The sequence below is a fragment of the Polyodon spathula genome, chromosome 5, assembly GCF_017654505.1.
Source record: "Polyodon spathula isolate WHYD16114869_AA chromosome 5, ASM1765450v1, whole genome shotgun sequence".
NCBI classification, from domain to species: domain Eukaryota; kingdom Metazoa; phylum Chordata; class Actinopteri; order Acipenseriformes; family Polyodontidae; genus Polyodon; species Polyodon spathula.
The window spans coordinates 61,518,475-61,535,275 of record NC_054538.1 but is presented as its reverse complement, the minus strand read 5'-3'; the positions used below and the strand labels follow the sequence as shown (position 1 = coordinate 61,535,275).

The following is a 16,801-nucleotide window of genomic DNA, read 5'->3' as shown; positions in this document are numbered from 1 at the left end:
TAGTATATGTATTATTATCATAATATATGTTGTGTTTGTTGCCCCTTAAACGAAACATGCACAAGACTTATTTAGCCTTTTTTTTCTGCCACAGTTCGTGTTAAACGTTTAATAAGGCGTCACCTACGTCTGTTCAAATTATTCATTTCTTAAGGCCTATTTACATTGAACTTCGATCAAATGCAAGGCTAACAAACGTAAACAAACTAGAATACTAATAAAGAATGTATGAATATTGTAACCGCTTTAAAGATATATTTTTTTTAATTTTAAACATTTGGTTACTCTCCTGAAGTACTTCAACATGATGGCCTACACTGAAACATTAAGCCCAAACTCTCAGCACATTTTAGCTATACAGCGTCAGCATGCCAAGCGGTCCCCTCGAAACGTATAAATATGCGTTTATAACAAAATGAGGTAATATCTATAAAGATGAAGATTAAGTTTTTAAATTTGCTTTGGATTTTCGATAATAATAATAATAATAATAATAATAATAATAATAATAATAATAAATCTAACCGGGGAAAAAAAAAAAAAAAAAAAAAAAAACTGCAATCAACTTTTTTTTTTTTTTCACGGCAATGGATAGCATTTCATTCGACTTCTTATTCTATAATATGTACCGGTGTCGTAGGAAATTAGTTGACCGGGAAATAAGTTGATTGCGCAAGCGCAGTAATACAAAACAAGGCAAAAGTACGGCGGGTCAACAGTGTGATTAAAGGAGAGGTTCACTGCATGGCTTTTTTTTATCTTACCGTTTTATTTGCAAGACTGTTGGTAAGTTGTTCGTGTCTGTTCGTACGAACTTTAAAAAGTGTGATCGACGACTCTTTACATGACAAATTGTATTACACCCTTATCTTTTTATGTTTCTAGAACATCGTTGTCAATCAGATGTAGTTTATGTGTGATCGCGGAGATTTATTTATATAGTCAATGATTTTACACGTCAAAATGTTATCAATCTTTAATCAAAATTAAAATGTTTCTGTAATATAATCTAATGACATGCAGCATCCATAATATTAGTATGACAAGGTCATATTTTTACATTTTAATATTAGTACATCGGTAACTTTACTACAGTTTGGACGTGGCAAACGTAGTCTTACATATACTGTATGATCTGTCTTACAACAGCTGTCTTGGTTGGTATTGAACTACAGGCATGTACCACGGTTTAGCAAAGACGTTAACTCTCTCGTTTTAATTCATGTAATGTTTCTTCCCAAACTTGTAATTGAAATACACGCATGATGATAACCACCCTCCTGTTCGTTTTCTGTCCTAATTATACAAAGCACTGTGTGTAAAAATAAATGAAACAAAGCGCATAATACAAAGTAATAATACTATATACGCAACATTTTTCATCATGTGATTGATGTGCACCGTGGCCTATAGGACCTCAATTTTTTCTACGACTGAAACTAAAGTTTTAACTTTTGGAAAATCGCTCGCATACCTGTCCATACAGTAGTGCTTCCCAAAACAAGAACACCTCCAGAAATGCAAAATAACGTTAAATATGTAACACATTTTGCTAATTAACGTTTGTTACACAAACAGAAATACACCTTAATATCACTGGCTACTTACAAATTTCATTTTAAATGATGTATTTGTTGCTAATATATATTACAGCGATATTCATAATCCCTTATCTAGCGTCATACTGTCGAATATATCCAGTCTACTTATTAATATAAATTATACTTAAAATTCATTTTAAATTATTTATTTTTTTGCTAGGCTAATATTCACGTTCTCTTATCTAGTGTCATACTGTCAAAGACATCCACTCATTTACATAAATTATACTTACAAAATGTATTTTAAATTATTATTGTTTGTTACTAGATCCACTTATTTCCCAGCCTAAATTCGTAGAAATTATTATAAACAACGGAACCTCGCCTTTAAATTCTACAGCGCGATCAACTTATTTCCTAGGACACCGGTATTGATCCTGGCGACAGTGTTACTTTGTTTTTTGGATGTTCTATTAACCCCATTTTTTTTTTTTTTTTTTTTTAAATATTTGTTCTTGTGCACTTACTATACAGCGTTGTGCACAACAGGGCTCTGGGCAGCACCGTGCCAGTCGTGTGGGGATGCTGTCATTGCATGGTGCTGACAAAAGCCAGGGCACGGTATGGATTTTAACAAAAATCATGAAAACAATGTGGCACGCTTTCATAGCAGTGACAGAACAATGCAGCACGATGCTGCAGACGTCATGGAAACGAGGTAATTGCCAAGTGTGTGTGTGTGTGCTTTCAAACTCACGTCCTTATTTTTCAATATTTTACACAAAAATATTTATTATTAACCCTATTTTTTATTATTACTACTTCTAGTAGTTGTATGTAATACATTTCATTCACTGATATTTCAACGAAACAGCAGTACAACACACTTTTTTTTTTGTTTGTCTTCACCTGCCTTTTCGCATGTTACCGCCTTGTTTCCACCCCTTCAAAATGCCACTAATACCAGCTGGGGATTGGTCAACAGCTGTTTGCATGCTGCTTTCTGCGGTCCCTCCTACTCCTGCGAAACTTCTCTTCGCCCATTTCGCAGTTTGGAAATGGCTAGTAAGAAAGTGCGATATGGAAACTAGCGATATTATCGCATAAACACTCTTTCGCAGGAGCGATCAGAGTTTGATTTTGTCCGTCCCTAGGTCTGTTGTTTCAGTGGTTGTCCATGTTGGCAATACAACCTTCAACAGTGTTTTGGTGGGTGGAGCTGTTGAGCCTTTTGAGGTCAGATGTTCTTGTGTGCTTTTAATTCCTGTACCCTTTGTCTAGATCATCTTGTTCTTCTCCTTTACACATCATAGGGTTGAATTTATCTTTGCCTGACGTCTTGTATGTTGGTGTTTGTTTTGTGTGTCCCTGTCCCCGTCTCTCCAAAGTTGGATTTGCTGGGTCTGCGCTGTGTCCTCTCAATATTATAAATTGACAGCTGTTCAGTTCAGTTCAATTCACAGTCAAAAAAATGTGCAAACCTCTTTCATATGCCACTCCAGTTTACGTGTGCTTTTTTCTTTGGGAAAAGGTATGGCTTCCTTTTTGCTTCGGCATGCAAGTAACTGCATTCTTGCCTACTTGAGAACATCCCAAGTCAAAATTCTTAAAGATTACTTTCATTTGTGTATCAAAACATACAGAAAACAAAAACATACAAACATTTTTTGCAGTTTTCCATTAACCAAAAAAATAAAAAACACAGGGTGTTCATCTTTTCATTTTATGCAGCACGGCACTGCTGGTAAGCTCTCTCATACTGTGAAATGATTTATTGATCAGTCACTTATTTGATTAAAGTTACTTTTGTATGAAACAAACATTAATATAGTAGCTGAGCAGAATAGATTTCAGATATTAAATTCCTAATTTTACTGACAAAATCTTTTAAAGCACCATACACAATATAATTCCAGTCTACAATGCTATACCTGTCCTGTCCTTGCAGTGTTGATCTGACCTTACCTTACGCACACCTCATTAAAACACGGAAGGCCCTTGTCTCCCACTGCGTCTTTATAAAAAGTAGAGGAACTAAAAAGGAAAAAAAAAAAACCTAAAACTCTAAGTAGAGTCTCAAGGGGTGAAACTAAGGCACCACAAGCAATTATCAGGTGCCACTGTGAATCCCTTGTGTCTGTAATTAGTCCACCTGTTGGCATAGTGTATTTAGTGCCTTAGTGGTAATGTAGAAATTCTATTTGCACATGTGTGTAATTACCATCACTGATGGTGTCGCCTATGAACCTCCCCACCAGGGTCCTGTCAATCGTCACCTTCTCCAGCTGTGGCCCTGAAAGGTTCAGATAAACCAGCACACCTGAACCAAGAATTAGCTGAAAATGAAGAAATCAAAAGTTGCAGAAAATAAAATAAGTTACAGGTTCCATGATATATTTTCTCCTGCATAGCAATCAAATCAATAAACAAGATAAATGCAGCACAGAAAATGATTAAAATAAAAATAAATCAAGGGAAATAGATTTTCAACACAAAAGAAAGGGTACCAATACTAACGATCTGGTATATGACAGTTTAAGGTACATGCAATATGAAAATGAATAAAGGAAAAGGAAAATACGAAATGGGTGTAGTAAATGAAATAAGTCATACTGAAGCACAGTAGAAAATAAGGCCCATTATTGCGAATGCTAATAAGAGATATAATCCTAGTCATTCCCTTTAAGGACTAGAGAAGTGCAATCTAGAGATGAAATGAAAACTAAAACTAACAAATTGAATAATTTAGGTCTACATAGCTAAAACAGAGCAACCCGTTCAGTAAGCAATGCAGACTGTACTAAAATAAACTGTTCAGGTAGTAAAGAAGCAAATTAATGGCATACCAAATAGATTTAATGGCTGACATTGTATATCTGAGTTAAACTGAATACATTTAGTAGTGCAATCTAAACTGAAGCCCCTACCGTTCACATCTAAAAATCCTACAAAAATGAAAGACACATTGCACGAATACCCTTATCATCTTAACCACAATTGAGTCTGCTATGCAATATCTGCTGTGTGAACTGGTAAGCCTCCTCAGCATTGGGAATCCTGGTTTAAGAAGTTTGCACGTTATATTAATGAACAAAAGATTTTCTTAAAAGTTAAGACAAGCTTTGGCAAACACATTTACATTTTTTCTGTATTGACGATGATGTTCGTAAACTGCGTAGCACAAGTTGAATTTATTCCTAAAGAGAACTTAATTTTATATCACTTGATTTTTTTTTGGAGTTGATTTTATGTTGTCATGAAAAGTTTGGGATCTTTAAAATGTAAAAAAAAGTGGTATAAATAAGCTATGAAAAAACATGACATATGGCAAGTCAAAGGAACGAATGCAATAGTTTGAAATGTATTTATTAGTGACTAGTAAGCCTACACGTCACTAGTCAGTAAATACAGTGGCACTGGTTGTTGTAAATCCCCAACAGGCTCTGCTGCTTAGTACTGACACAACAACCGCCTTCAGTGCAGTGACGTCATAAGCCGCATTATAATAAAAATACTGTTTATTTTCATGTTGTCCTTTAAGGCTTGTTTGTTATCGCTGTGTCTGCCTGCGACATAAATACAGCATGTCATGACATAGCAATTATCTGATATGTTTGATTGGCAGATACATTAACATGTAACAGTCAAAACGAAGAATCAAGAAATATGTATTAGAGTTTGCCTAAACTGACTAAACTTGTACATATATATATGACATATATATATATATATATATATATATATTATATATATATATATATATTATATTTATATAAATACGATCAGTAACTTTAAACACACTTTAGACCAAAGATATATTGTAACCAAGGTTATTGTCTCTAAAAATAAGGAGCTCTGGAGTTTATCCTGAAGAGCAAGGATTTTGGTTCATAAGCACAGGTATTTAAAAGCAAGTATAAACATTGACAGAACTAGATAATCTGGTAATTCCCAGGGATCTCAGTAAATACATTATAAATCTTTGTAGAATTTACAATTATTCTATTTGCATCTTCTGTAATCCAGAATAGCAAGTTCACTGTATTGGTGCATCATTCAACAAGAAGAAGTAAAACACCAAGCTACTTTTACTGCATCCCTTTTGACCTTGCAGTGCGGCGAAGCAAGCATGCTTATTACAATAACCAACTGTTAGATTTGTCCGGGGCCATGTAGAACGTTTGTAGTATCAAGAAATTTGTCTTATCCAAGCTCTTCTTAATGAGAATTGACTGTATGTATGTGTACAAATTGATACAACACTTGAAGCAAGAAACGATGCAGTCTGGCAGCATCATTGGTATAATTATAAATGTTTGTGAAATACACCAGTCATAGTCAAATGAATGGCTGATTTCAATCAGGTCTCGTAGTGAAGCAACCGCACAATGTAATCATTTTCTACAACACAATCAAACGGCTATTTTTAAAGCACATACTTTAGAGATCTACAGAGGAGCTATATCATAGTCCCCATCGTATGCCTGCAGCTTACAGTGCTGAAAAGCAGTTCAGCTCTGCTGGTTAACAACACAACCAATCAGTGTAGTAACGTTTACCTGGCAGAAGTGCTTGTTCTTCCATTTGCTTCGCACACACCGGTTACTTTGGAGCAATTCCTATAGGACAACAAAACACAGTCAGCCATGTCCGGGCAGCATACGGTTACCACTGGTTAAAGTGTTTCTGATTTCAAATCGCAGGAGATTAGCGTGCCGCACAAACAAAGATGCAACTGTTTTAATACATGCCGTGGCATAGGAGCACAGTTACCACTCCGCTGGCTGATCCTTGCAAATATTTAAACTGTTGAAAGGTGGAATAAAATTAAAAAAAAGAACAATTGTTTGTTGTTAATCATACGTAACATTCAAAAGGTACCTCAAGCTCCTTTAGGGTGTCTCGAAGTTTCTCGGGGCGTCTGTTCTTGGGGGTCCATGGATACTCACGAGCTGGGACATGAACATATACATTTTTATGTTAAGAAAGATCGGAATTCTTCATCATGTAAGGATAGCATTGTTATCTGTTTCCAAGTAATTATAGCAGATAGTGGGGTCTATTTTAATGATCTAAGCAGTGGCAGATCTTAATACCACCATCATCATATTTATAAACCTGATTTTTCACAAACCTCATTTCATTGTATTTTTAATTACATACTGTTTTGGGGTTTTTTTTGTCATAAGTGGGCCTATAAATGTTCCTGAATGAAAACCCAATGCTGGATTAATACCTTTCATAGAGACCACAATTGTCAAAATACAAGCTTATAAGACTTTAGGCAAGAAGTTTTAAAGATATAACCAATCACAGGTCAGCATGCATAAGTATGTCAGCTATATCCTATAACCCTCAATAAACTGTGTTAAGAAATGTCCATTCTAAGTGTAATTACAATTAGACGTGCAGTAATCAAGATATAGGCAGACATTCATACAAATCTGTGTTCCTGACAGATCACAGGGATTACATCATTCTGAGCAATTATTTATGCAATAAACTCAATAAACCTGGATAAATAGTTAGGTTGATTATGTTAACACTTTATTATAGCTAATTCATATTTTCATTTAATTCAGGCTGGGGTGGATTTTAATGAAAGTGAAAACTTGAAACGATGTGATTCTTACATTTGTAATCCCACTCCAGCCTCTTTCTGCTGTATTTTTATTATTTATTTATTTGTTTTTTGTATTTAGATATGAAAAACATCAACAGGATTAATGCAGTCCTTATAATCAGCCAATGTACATATTTTTCTAGCTTGGATTTAATTAAATATTTAAACTATTTTTAAAATTTAAGAGTACAATAATAGCATGAATACGGACAGTTTTAAAGGTGCAATAATCAAATTAAATCTGTTACAATCATAAGCAGTTTTTCCTTAAAATGAAACAACAAAAATAACATTTAAATAACAGCTGAACCAGGGGACTGCACAGAGAAGTGTGTTTGTCTCCTGAAATGGGTGTTTATATTTCACTCGTGGGCTCCCTGTTTGAATCCAGGGCAGGTTCAGGTGTGACTAAAACATAGTTCTAGATGATGGACATACTGTAAAACATTATTCTGGTCTTAGAAACAGAATCTGCATCACAAGGCCAGCACCACTACTGCGAGCCCAGTAAGTAAACAGTCACAGATTTCAAGGATGTGTGTTGGTGGGGTAGGTTAAGGGTGATTAAATACAAATCTACCTAAATATTTCAGGAAAAGTGCCACAACACTATCAATAGGGTGTTTAGGGCAGTGATGCAACGTCACGTCTCAAAGGTGCTTATATTTCTGGAGAGGTACGTGCCTATTCCTCAATGATTATAGTCTCTTATTCCTTTAAGGGACTTCAGGCAGATTTCTGCGGTGAAGTTTGTTTCCTGTTTTGCTCATAGTGATTGCAACTGACTTGAAGCATACAGATGCTGTTTTATTTATGTCAATTAGCATAACTCAATCGGTCATATACAGGACAGCACATTTACACAAAAAGTGTGTGCTACATATCACCGTTTTTCCAACAAGATGTTTAATTTCTTTAATCTGTTACTTAATAAAACAGCTCTTTGATTTGTGAACAGTAAGTACTCCAAATAATTAACCAATTAGCAGCCAGCTGATAAAGGTTTTGGAAATAAACACACTTACATTCTAAGAATGCCTGCTTCTCTTCAAAGTAATAGCACTCTGTTGGTGACACTGAAAAAAATAATAACAATATTAAAATTAATTAACAAACTTGCATTGGAGGCATCAGCACTTGCAGTTGCTATCTCCCATGAACTCCCTTCAAGCTCACTTTAATTTTTGCATTCAGTACCACAACTTGGCATTGAATGAAACACTTCTGCAGTCCCAACAGGTGGCCTCATCTCACAGAGCTCCTTATATCATCCGATAGCAAAATGGCCTGAAACTGAATCCAGAGCAGAGGCCGAGTAAGTCTGTCTGTCATCGGCATGTTGGAGACAATATATTAGAACCACACCCCAGACAAAGGGTGCCCACACAAGCCCCCATCTTAAACTACCTCCCCCAAACAGGAAGCAACCTTAGCTGGAAGGACCTTTTGGTCGTTCAAAAAACTTCCAGGATTAACAGAATTAATCTGATAAAGAAACGTGACTATTCACTGAGGAACTGGCTATTTTATAAAGGCAGGTGGGATGTGAAGAAAAGCACATATGTAGCTGACTGTGAGTATGGGATACCCTCTACTGGAAAGCCTAAGCAATAACCGGCCATTCATGTCAGAGCATAATGGCACTGAAATAATGACTACTATACTCGACTACAAAATGACAGAATCAATTTTCACTGTTTCAATTATAAAAAATGAGTCAGCTACCCCCTTCTCTCTCTCTAACTCCCTTTTTCAGTTATCAAGAATCATTTCTTTAATCCTCAATTTCAATAAAGAAACAACTCTGCTATTAAGCTTTAAATGAAGCCAGTTAAACATTATAAGGACAAAGATTTCCCTGGTTCGCATTCACTGACATTCAATGAAACCCTACTGGCACACCTAAAGTTTTTTTTTGCTTTATATATATATAATAGAAATGTTTAACAGGCCCACAGTAAGATGGATATGGACTAAAGGAGGACTTCTCTATAGTGTTCTTGACTTTTTAATAAATCTATTAAAAATGTTCAACAGTACAAAACCCCATTCATCAATAAAAGGGACACCTAGATTACAGGGAAACTGAAAAGCATATCAATGAAAGGCCAATAACCCCCAATGACAACCCCACTGTAGTTAGTAATTTGTAACAAAGAATGTATAGAAGCTATCATAATATATTAAAGAACTTTTAACAAACATTTTATAAAATAAAACAAATATGTAAAGTTGACTTAACTGCTTTGTATATAAAGTTGGACACCCTGAACTTCTCTTTTGTCCATCTGTACAATGTGTGTGTGTATGTATGTGTGTATATATATATATATATATATATATATATATATATATATGTGTGTGTGTGTGTGTGTGTGTGTGTGTGTGTGTATATATATATATATTATATATATATATATATATATATATATATATATATATATATATATATATATAAAATTACATATTTATTAAAAAAAGGGTCTCCTTTCAATCTGCTTATATTTTTGAAGAAATACTGCCTGTTAACATATGTTAAAAAAAGCCTCCTGTTGTGCAATGGAGCTTTTATTATTCAGCTCCTGCAGTATTGCAAAACTGCTTTTTTGTAAGAAAACAAAAACATACCAGCTGTATATTAGCCTGAATAGACCACTGAAAGACCACACAGTTACAGAAAACTATGGAATTGGATCGATTGCACAGTGGTCCTGATACAGTAGTATTGTCAAGGCACTGCCTTGCATTACCAGTGTGAAATGGCCGATACCCCTGGTATGTCAAAATATGAAATTGTAATCCCTTTTGCTTCCAGCCATCGTATTGCCAGTGCCTTGGTGATCACTTAAGATCTATTCAATACTGGGAACTGCAAACATTTAGAAAATAGGTACATTTTAGTAGCTCGCTGATTAAAAAAAAATAACATGAAAACTCGCTAAGGAGTCTCCAGCGACATTTTTTTTTCTAAAACCCAGGCTTTCATTGGTCTTATGGTATATTACCAGTACTTATAACTTTGAAAACAGGAAAAAAAGAAAAAAGATATGTATTTATTTTTTACCTGGTTCTCCTTTATCATAGTACTGATAGGTGCCAATATCTGTATCTGTGTGGACAAAATAAACACTCGCTGTTAGAACTGAACAGATCAGCAATTTTGCACTACAGGATAAACAATCATTATCTTTACATGTCCAGCGCCATCTGCCACATAAGCGAGAGAGATAAGAGTTTAGAAGGGGAGGGGTGGATTTGCTGCAGTGGATTTTAATAAAGGCAGACCACTATGCCCATCAAAACCTTGAACCGGGAAGGCGATTTTCTTTTCTTTAATGCTGTCAGCTTCTTAGAAGTTGCTGATATTATTATTTTTTATGGCATCAAAAAAACAGGGTCAGTTTCCCCTGCACATCATTTTTCTTTTCTTGGGGAGGGAGTCATTTTCTCTCCATCCAGCATGGGTACACAATATACAGTGGTAACCACCAATATTTTTCATTTCCCCTAAATAGCATGCAATAAATGACAATTTGGATGAAATGTTTTAACACTGGAGTGGAAACATCAAGGTGTTTAGTCCACTACCCAGACTACTGTCTCTACCGTTCTGAATCCAATCGAGCACCGAGCTGAGAATGATAAATAAAAGGCCGTCTTCTAGCACCGAGCAGATGAAAATGATCATTTGAGAAGTGTGGATTGTAATTGAAAGCTATGTCGTTGACAGGTAGTTACTTGTCCTAAGTTGGGTATTTCTAATAACAGGGTGTCAATACTTGTGGGACATTTGATTATTTATGTTAAAATGCCACCCTGGTTAACCCTTTGCACTGTTCAGGTCCAGACAGCTTGCTCAAAAACTGCATTCAGTGTTTGGGTTATTCTACCTACTAGCAAAAGTCACAATCCTCTGCAGATGTCATGTTCCCCATATCAGTTAACAATTGCTTTAGACAACACATAGACCACTCAGTAGTTGTAAGGAGTGGTCCTTGATTTCTGAAATACAGATGCTCTGACCAGTCACACATCCACTATTGAAGGGTAAGTAGCAGGGTTCCAAAAAATATAAAGTTACACAACCTGTGTCATCTGGTTTTCATTCCAGCTGAGCTCTCAATTACTTAACTAGACCCTCAATTGAATTAATAATTTGCTTAATTTATACCTTTTTAATTGTTCTCAGCTCTTAAAAAGTTGCAGTTCCAAGTTACTTATAACATGTTATTGCTAACTTGAAGTCTACAACTGTTTAAGCTCTGAAAACAAGTAAAAATGTTTAATTAAGACAATTATTAGACAATTAAGAGTTGAGTTAAGTAACTGAGAGCTCAGTTGGAATGAAAACCGGAAGACACATGGGGTCCCCAGGACTGCAGTTGGGAAGCCCTGATTTAGAGGACAGATCACAAACTCCAGTGCCCTAGAGCGGCCATTTTGAAAAGAGCTTTGAAACAGCTTTTAAGTTCTAAGTGTGAAATGTTTTCAGGATATTTACAAATGAAAAGAAAAATTACAGGTACACTAAACATTAGCAACATGTGGGGATATGTAGTGCTATATTTTTTTGGAACCCCGCTACTTAATTTTTACGCCCCTTTCAAACACCTATACATTCTCTACCTATTTTACAACAAACTGACAGCTCTGTGCTCATTAGACAGCACAGCTGACCACTCAGCACGTTGCCTAGTTCTTCTGCATGACATTAAATGTGTGCTTTACCTTAACAGTCATTCCAACGAAATGTAAGTAAACCTCCAGTTGACCACAAGCCAAAATGAAAAGATGGCTAATAACTATAATTAGTACTAATGGGGAGGGGAAGGGAGTGAAATTGCAGTGGAACAGGATTCTTTTCTTGCCACTGGTGTACACGGTTCCTGTTTTGAATCCCAGTGAAACACTCTGGGTTCCATTATGTTACTGGCCCCACCTTCCTGTAGGGAGTGTATTCCTGTACACAGAGCAATGTATAGTTTATCTGGGTCTCAGCCATCTGGTGGTTGAGAAGGGTGTGCCTTGTCTGTCCAACGCCACACAGCAGTCTCGACAGGAGAGATCAGGCCTCACTCCCAGCCAAAACAATCCTGGATAACTATAGTAATATTTCAATAAAATTGATGGGATTGGATTCTTTCACAATATTGTAAGAATCCTAGTAAAATATATACCAGCCTCTGGTTTGAAAATCTGTAGTTTCATGTTTAAACCTTTGTAATCCTGTTAACTGTTTATTATAATCATTCTGCCAATGTTGGGTAACTATTTTTGAACATATTGGGCTATATGTACTAATATTACTTACGTGTTGTAAATACTGCAAATTCATAGCCTCCGTCTTTCGTAGAATTTTTGCATGAAATGTACAAAACAGTTTTTTCGTGAAAAACTACCATAAAATCACTGCAAGTTTACAAACAGTATAAATTGCTGCTGATTATACAGGAGAGATCAGAATTTGCATCTCATTATAAATAGATTTGCAACGCCAAAAGTCAAGATTTAGAACTTCCGTCTGGCAAAGACTAATGAGTGGTATAGCGAACAGAAAGAAGCAGTAGCAAATATAATAGGATGGGGCTATGGCTTCTTCAGACTCTGACCTTGATGCAACTATGGCATCTGCCAAAAAGAAAAGGGAAACAAATTTCTACAAAGAAGAAACTAACCTGTTAGTTAGTGAAATTGAAAAAAAATAAATAAATGAGGAAATATTATTTAACACGTAGCAGGGCCAAAAAACATTAAGAAATGAAACATGGAAAGAAATAACTAACAAACTAAATTCACTGGGACAGTGCCAGCGCTAGGATTTAGTGGGCCCTGGTGCAAGACTGTGAATATGTTTCTTCAACGAAACATATTCTAACAAGACAGTAATCAATCGAGTAATAGTATATGCAAACATTTTAATAAATCAGTTATGTAACCAGATTAATCAATTTGATTAATAACTCGATTTAGTTAATATTTGAACCAATTATATCTTCAAATTAGTCACAAAACATATCAATCATGGGCATCAATTGGATTTTTAAATTAATGTTAACAAATACAAAAGTTAGTATGTAAATGTTTATATAAAAAAACAAACAAACATGTGCATCTCAAAACCTAGCCCGCAGTACAAATGCATTTGTTACAACTCATAAGCGAAAACATAATTCCATGAACACACTTAACAAATTAGTATCACAAAAGCATGTTCATTTAAGAATATCGCAGAAAACTTTTGTTTGAATCTGTGTATTTTAGTCATGTAAAGGAAAAATGTACAGTACATACAGTAGGCTAAGCAAATAAATACTTCTTACTGTATTCTAGTTGTCTATGCACTACATAATTAATTACTGATAAAAGCTCGCAGTTTGTGTTAAACTAAAAAACTGCAATGATTTGTTTCCGTGCTTCCCTTCTTTAATAAAGCACCTTAACATATAAAAAAAATATATATATATATAATGTATTTATTGCCATTGTTATTTAATATATTTTTTTTTTGGTTTCTTTTATATTTAAGGTGGTTTATTTGAAAGTAACTAAAAGCCTGGAAACGTTTAAACAGTTAGTTTCACATGCGAACAGATAGTTGAATCTATGCAAATGAGAGGCATGCGTAAAATAACAGACACAAACTGACGTAAATCAGGAACAAATGTTACAGTACATCAAGGGTAAGCACTAAACGTAAATATAATGAGATTCATACATTTGCATATGAAAGTAGTTTAAAATGAACAGTCATAACTAAACTACTACAGCATGGATGGAACTAAGTTAAGGGAGAGTCACAAAAACCTACGAAAAGTCAAGATACAAATGAAAAATCAACGAAACATAGAGCCCATTGACTAAGTATTTATAGCACATCTTAATACATCCTTAAGCTTTTTATTTAATCTAATACATCCCTTTCTGTCATGTTAACATAATGTGAATCTGAATCACGTGTAAAGACACAAACATCCCTGAGGGCACTCTAACTCCTAATCTTGTTGGAATTTTTACTTATCCTAGCAAAACTGTGAGGATCCCATCCCGGTCTTTAAGGACAGTGTGTTGTACCCTGAATAAAGCATTAACAGCAATGGCAACACAATGGATTTGGAACAAACACTGCAGACAATGGTACTGATATGCTACCATGGTACTACAATGGATTACCCATGTGTATTAGTTCATACCATTAGGATATCATTACCATTAATACAGGGACAAATATTTGAACTCTCAAACAAAGACTACTTGAAATATGTTTGGAAGCAAGAATGACATTAATTAAACAGAATGTATAAATGCCGGTCAATGCAAGTTTTTTTGGTTTTTTGTTTTTTTTGGTGTTTGCTTTACTCCTGAGAGATTTCTTTACTGTTTATGGTTAATATTGTACACTTCTCAGCTAATTCATAAATTATTAATTAGTCAAATATGTGTTTGACTTTTGAAAGAATATTCAAGCATGAATTTAAATACCCTCACCCCAGCACGCACGGATTACAACATTAAATTACCAAACTGGTACGTACTATTCTACCAACAGTCATACTTTCAGAATTGTCCTTGTGCCAAAACAAAACCATTGTTTTGCCATTGTAGTGCTCTTGCTCAGTGAAGCTCATTTGGTGAGGGAGATGCCATCTATATAAGGTTTATACATTTATAATGTATATACAAATTCAAGAGAGAATTTGTATGTATGTGTGTGAGACCCTTCTTTCTTTTCTATGATAATTCGGGGGTGTATCTTTATCCTTTAAGTTATTTATTTTATACAAATTGTACTTTATTAAATGTCGAGTTGATGCACCTCCTGTTCAATCACAGCCTGACTGCACAAGGTGAATCAACTGAAGCAGCGTAACAAGGACTACCTTTGGGAGAACATGAAACGAAAATTCCACCTCTTTGAATTAGTATGTACGGTGAAAAGGTGCAGACAAATGATCGGCAGCTTAATTACCTCTGACATGCAAGGTATTCTTCAAGGACCACAAGTGCAGCTCACTCAGGCAGAAAGACATCTGACTGCGAATGGAAAGTTGATTCTGTTGAAACAAGGAAAAGGGAACATCATATAAGATAACCCTCTTAAAGCAGGTTAACTAGTGTCCTCGATCAGCAGACCTCCAAACAGACAGAAGTGAAAAGGTAGCAGAGATTTACTCTAGATTTACATTATCCATCTGATCTTATAAAGGAGTTAAATAAAAAACGAAAAACACCTGCCATAACATGTCTATATAGGGTGACAGCATTCATTCTACATGCCATGCCTGCTAGGTGTTCGCAAGGTTCTGGAAGGACATGTTACCAGTAATGCCTCTACGTTGGGATTTCTGTGACTTGGACAGAAAAATCACCTGCCTGCTGGGTGTAAGTTCCAATGCCATTTACAAAGCATTCAGTAACCTGAGGAGCAGTTAATTAATACAAAATTGTGAGCTACATATTAAAAGTTTCTATCTGGTAGACAAATAAACCTGGTAAACCACATTGCCAGCTTTAATCCGCCTCCTCGTTATATAGCCCAAAACATCTTTAAACGACATCTGTTTCAATGCTTCCAGCTTCTTTTTTTTTTTTTTTTAGTTTGCACAGCCCCCACTGATACTTGCAAGAGATATATATTCCAATTCATTTAAAATGTTTGCAAACTGCAAACCACATAGTGAGATTACAGTAAAGTGCACTCACTGTCAAAGGAAATGGCATATCATGTCTGTATTATTTGTGCCATTTATAGCAAAATAATAGATAAAAGGCTGCAAGTTTGAGTCTTTTCACTCATCGCACTTCTTTACACAGGCTTTCACAGCTAAAAGGCAGCAGGGCAAGCTCAGAGAAGCAGCCACTAATTCTACTGAATAGGGATCTCAAACTATTCATCACCCCAGGGCAAAATATTATGGCTGCCTCTGGCCAGCCTGGAGCGACTGAGGCCAACAAACAGCAGATGTTACCAACAAGACAAACTACACAGGATTCAAAACCGCCAAATAAAGCTAAATACCATATTCCCACTGCAGAAACTGCTGATGAACAGCTGCTTTTAAAAAAGCGTGTGCTTTCAATGTAAAAGGTCTCTTCTTTATTACAAGAAGTCACAGGGGTTAGTGCAAAGAGCCTGGTGGTTGTGGGGTGGGGAGTCTTATCTGGTCCTGAGGTTGCAGGATGCGAAATTTGCTACACTGTCCAAAATAATAAGTCACAAATCAGAAATGAAATAAATGATGTTCTAGTATCATTGATTCATAGGTTTGCTGCAAAAAAAAGATGATTTTTCAATTTTTTAGGAGCATTTATTTTTTTACTTGCCAGAAATATTAAAAAAAAAAGAAAAACAAGACATAACTCAAGCACAGCACATACTTTTGCATAAACTTGATGTTCAGCACACGGCTGATTAATTTGCTGCTGAGGCTTGTACAAATTACTGATTTTCAAGAAGAACCGTCTTTAATTAAACATGTCTAAGTTTAAAACTGTGATTCAGTTACTGAAAAAAAACCCACTGTAATTCTTCACCCCAGGCCAAACAAAAAACAAATGCTTAATGCAGAAAAGCCCTTGAAAGGCCTTGTTTAGAAATCATTTGGCGATAGTGTCACTCCTCTCTTTGAACTTATTTCCT

General features: G+C 35.4%; 1 protein-coding gene across 1 annotated transcript in view; it reads right to left on the bottom strand.

The window, feature by feature from the left end:
- The window catches only part of LOC121316132 (WD repeat containing planar cell polarity effector), a 94,414-nt gene that overhangs the window by 49,523 nt on the left and 28,090 nt on the right, over positions 1-16,801 (bottom strand). The window contains exons 2-7 of the mRNA XM_041250935.1: positions 15,131-15,215; positions 10,229-10,273; positions 8,190-8,240; positions 6,423-6,493; positions 6,101-6,160; positions 3,763-3,877 (exon numbers count right to left, since the gene is read on the bottom strand). Of these exons, the coding sequence (XP_041106869.1) occupies positions 3,763-3,877; positions 6,101-6,160; positions 6,423-6,493; positions 8,190-8,240; positions 10,229-10,273; positions 15,131-15,191 (403 nt within the window). The 5' untranslated portion in view covers positions 15,192-15,215. The remainder of the gene's footprint in view (positions 1-3,762; positions 3,878-6,100; positions 6,161-6,422; positions 6,494-8,189; positions 8,241-10,228; positions 10,274-15,130; positions 15,216-16,801) is intronic.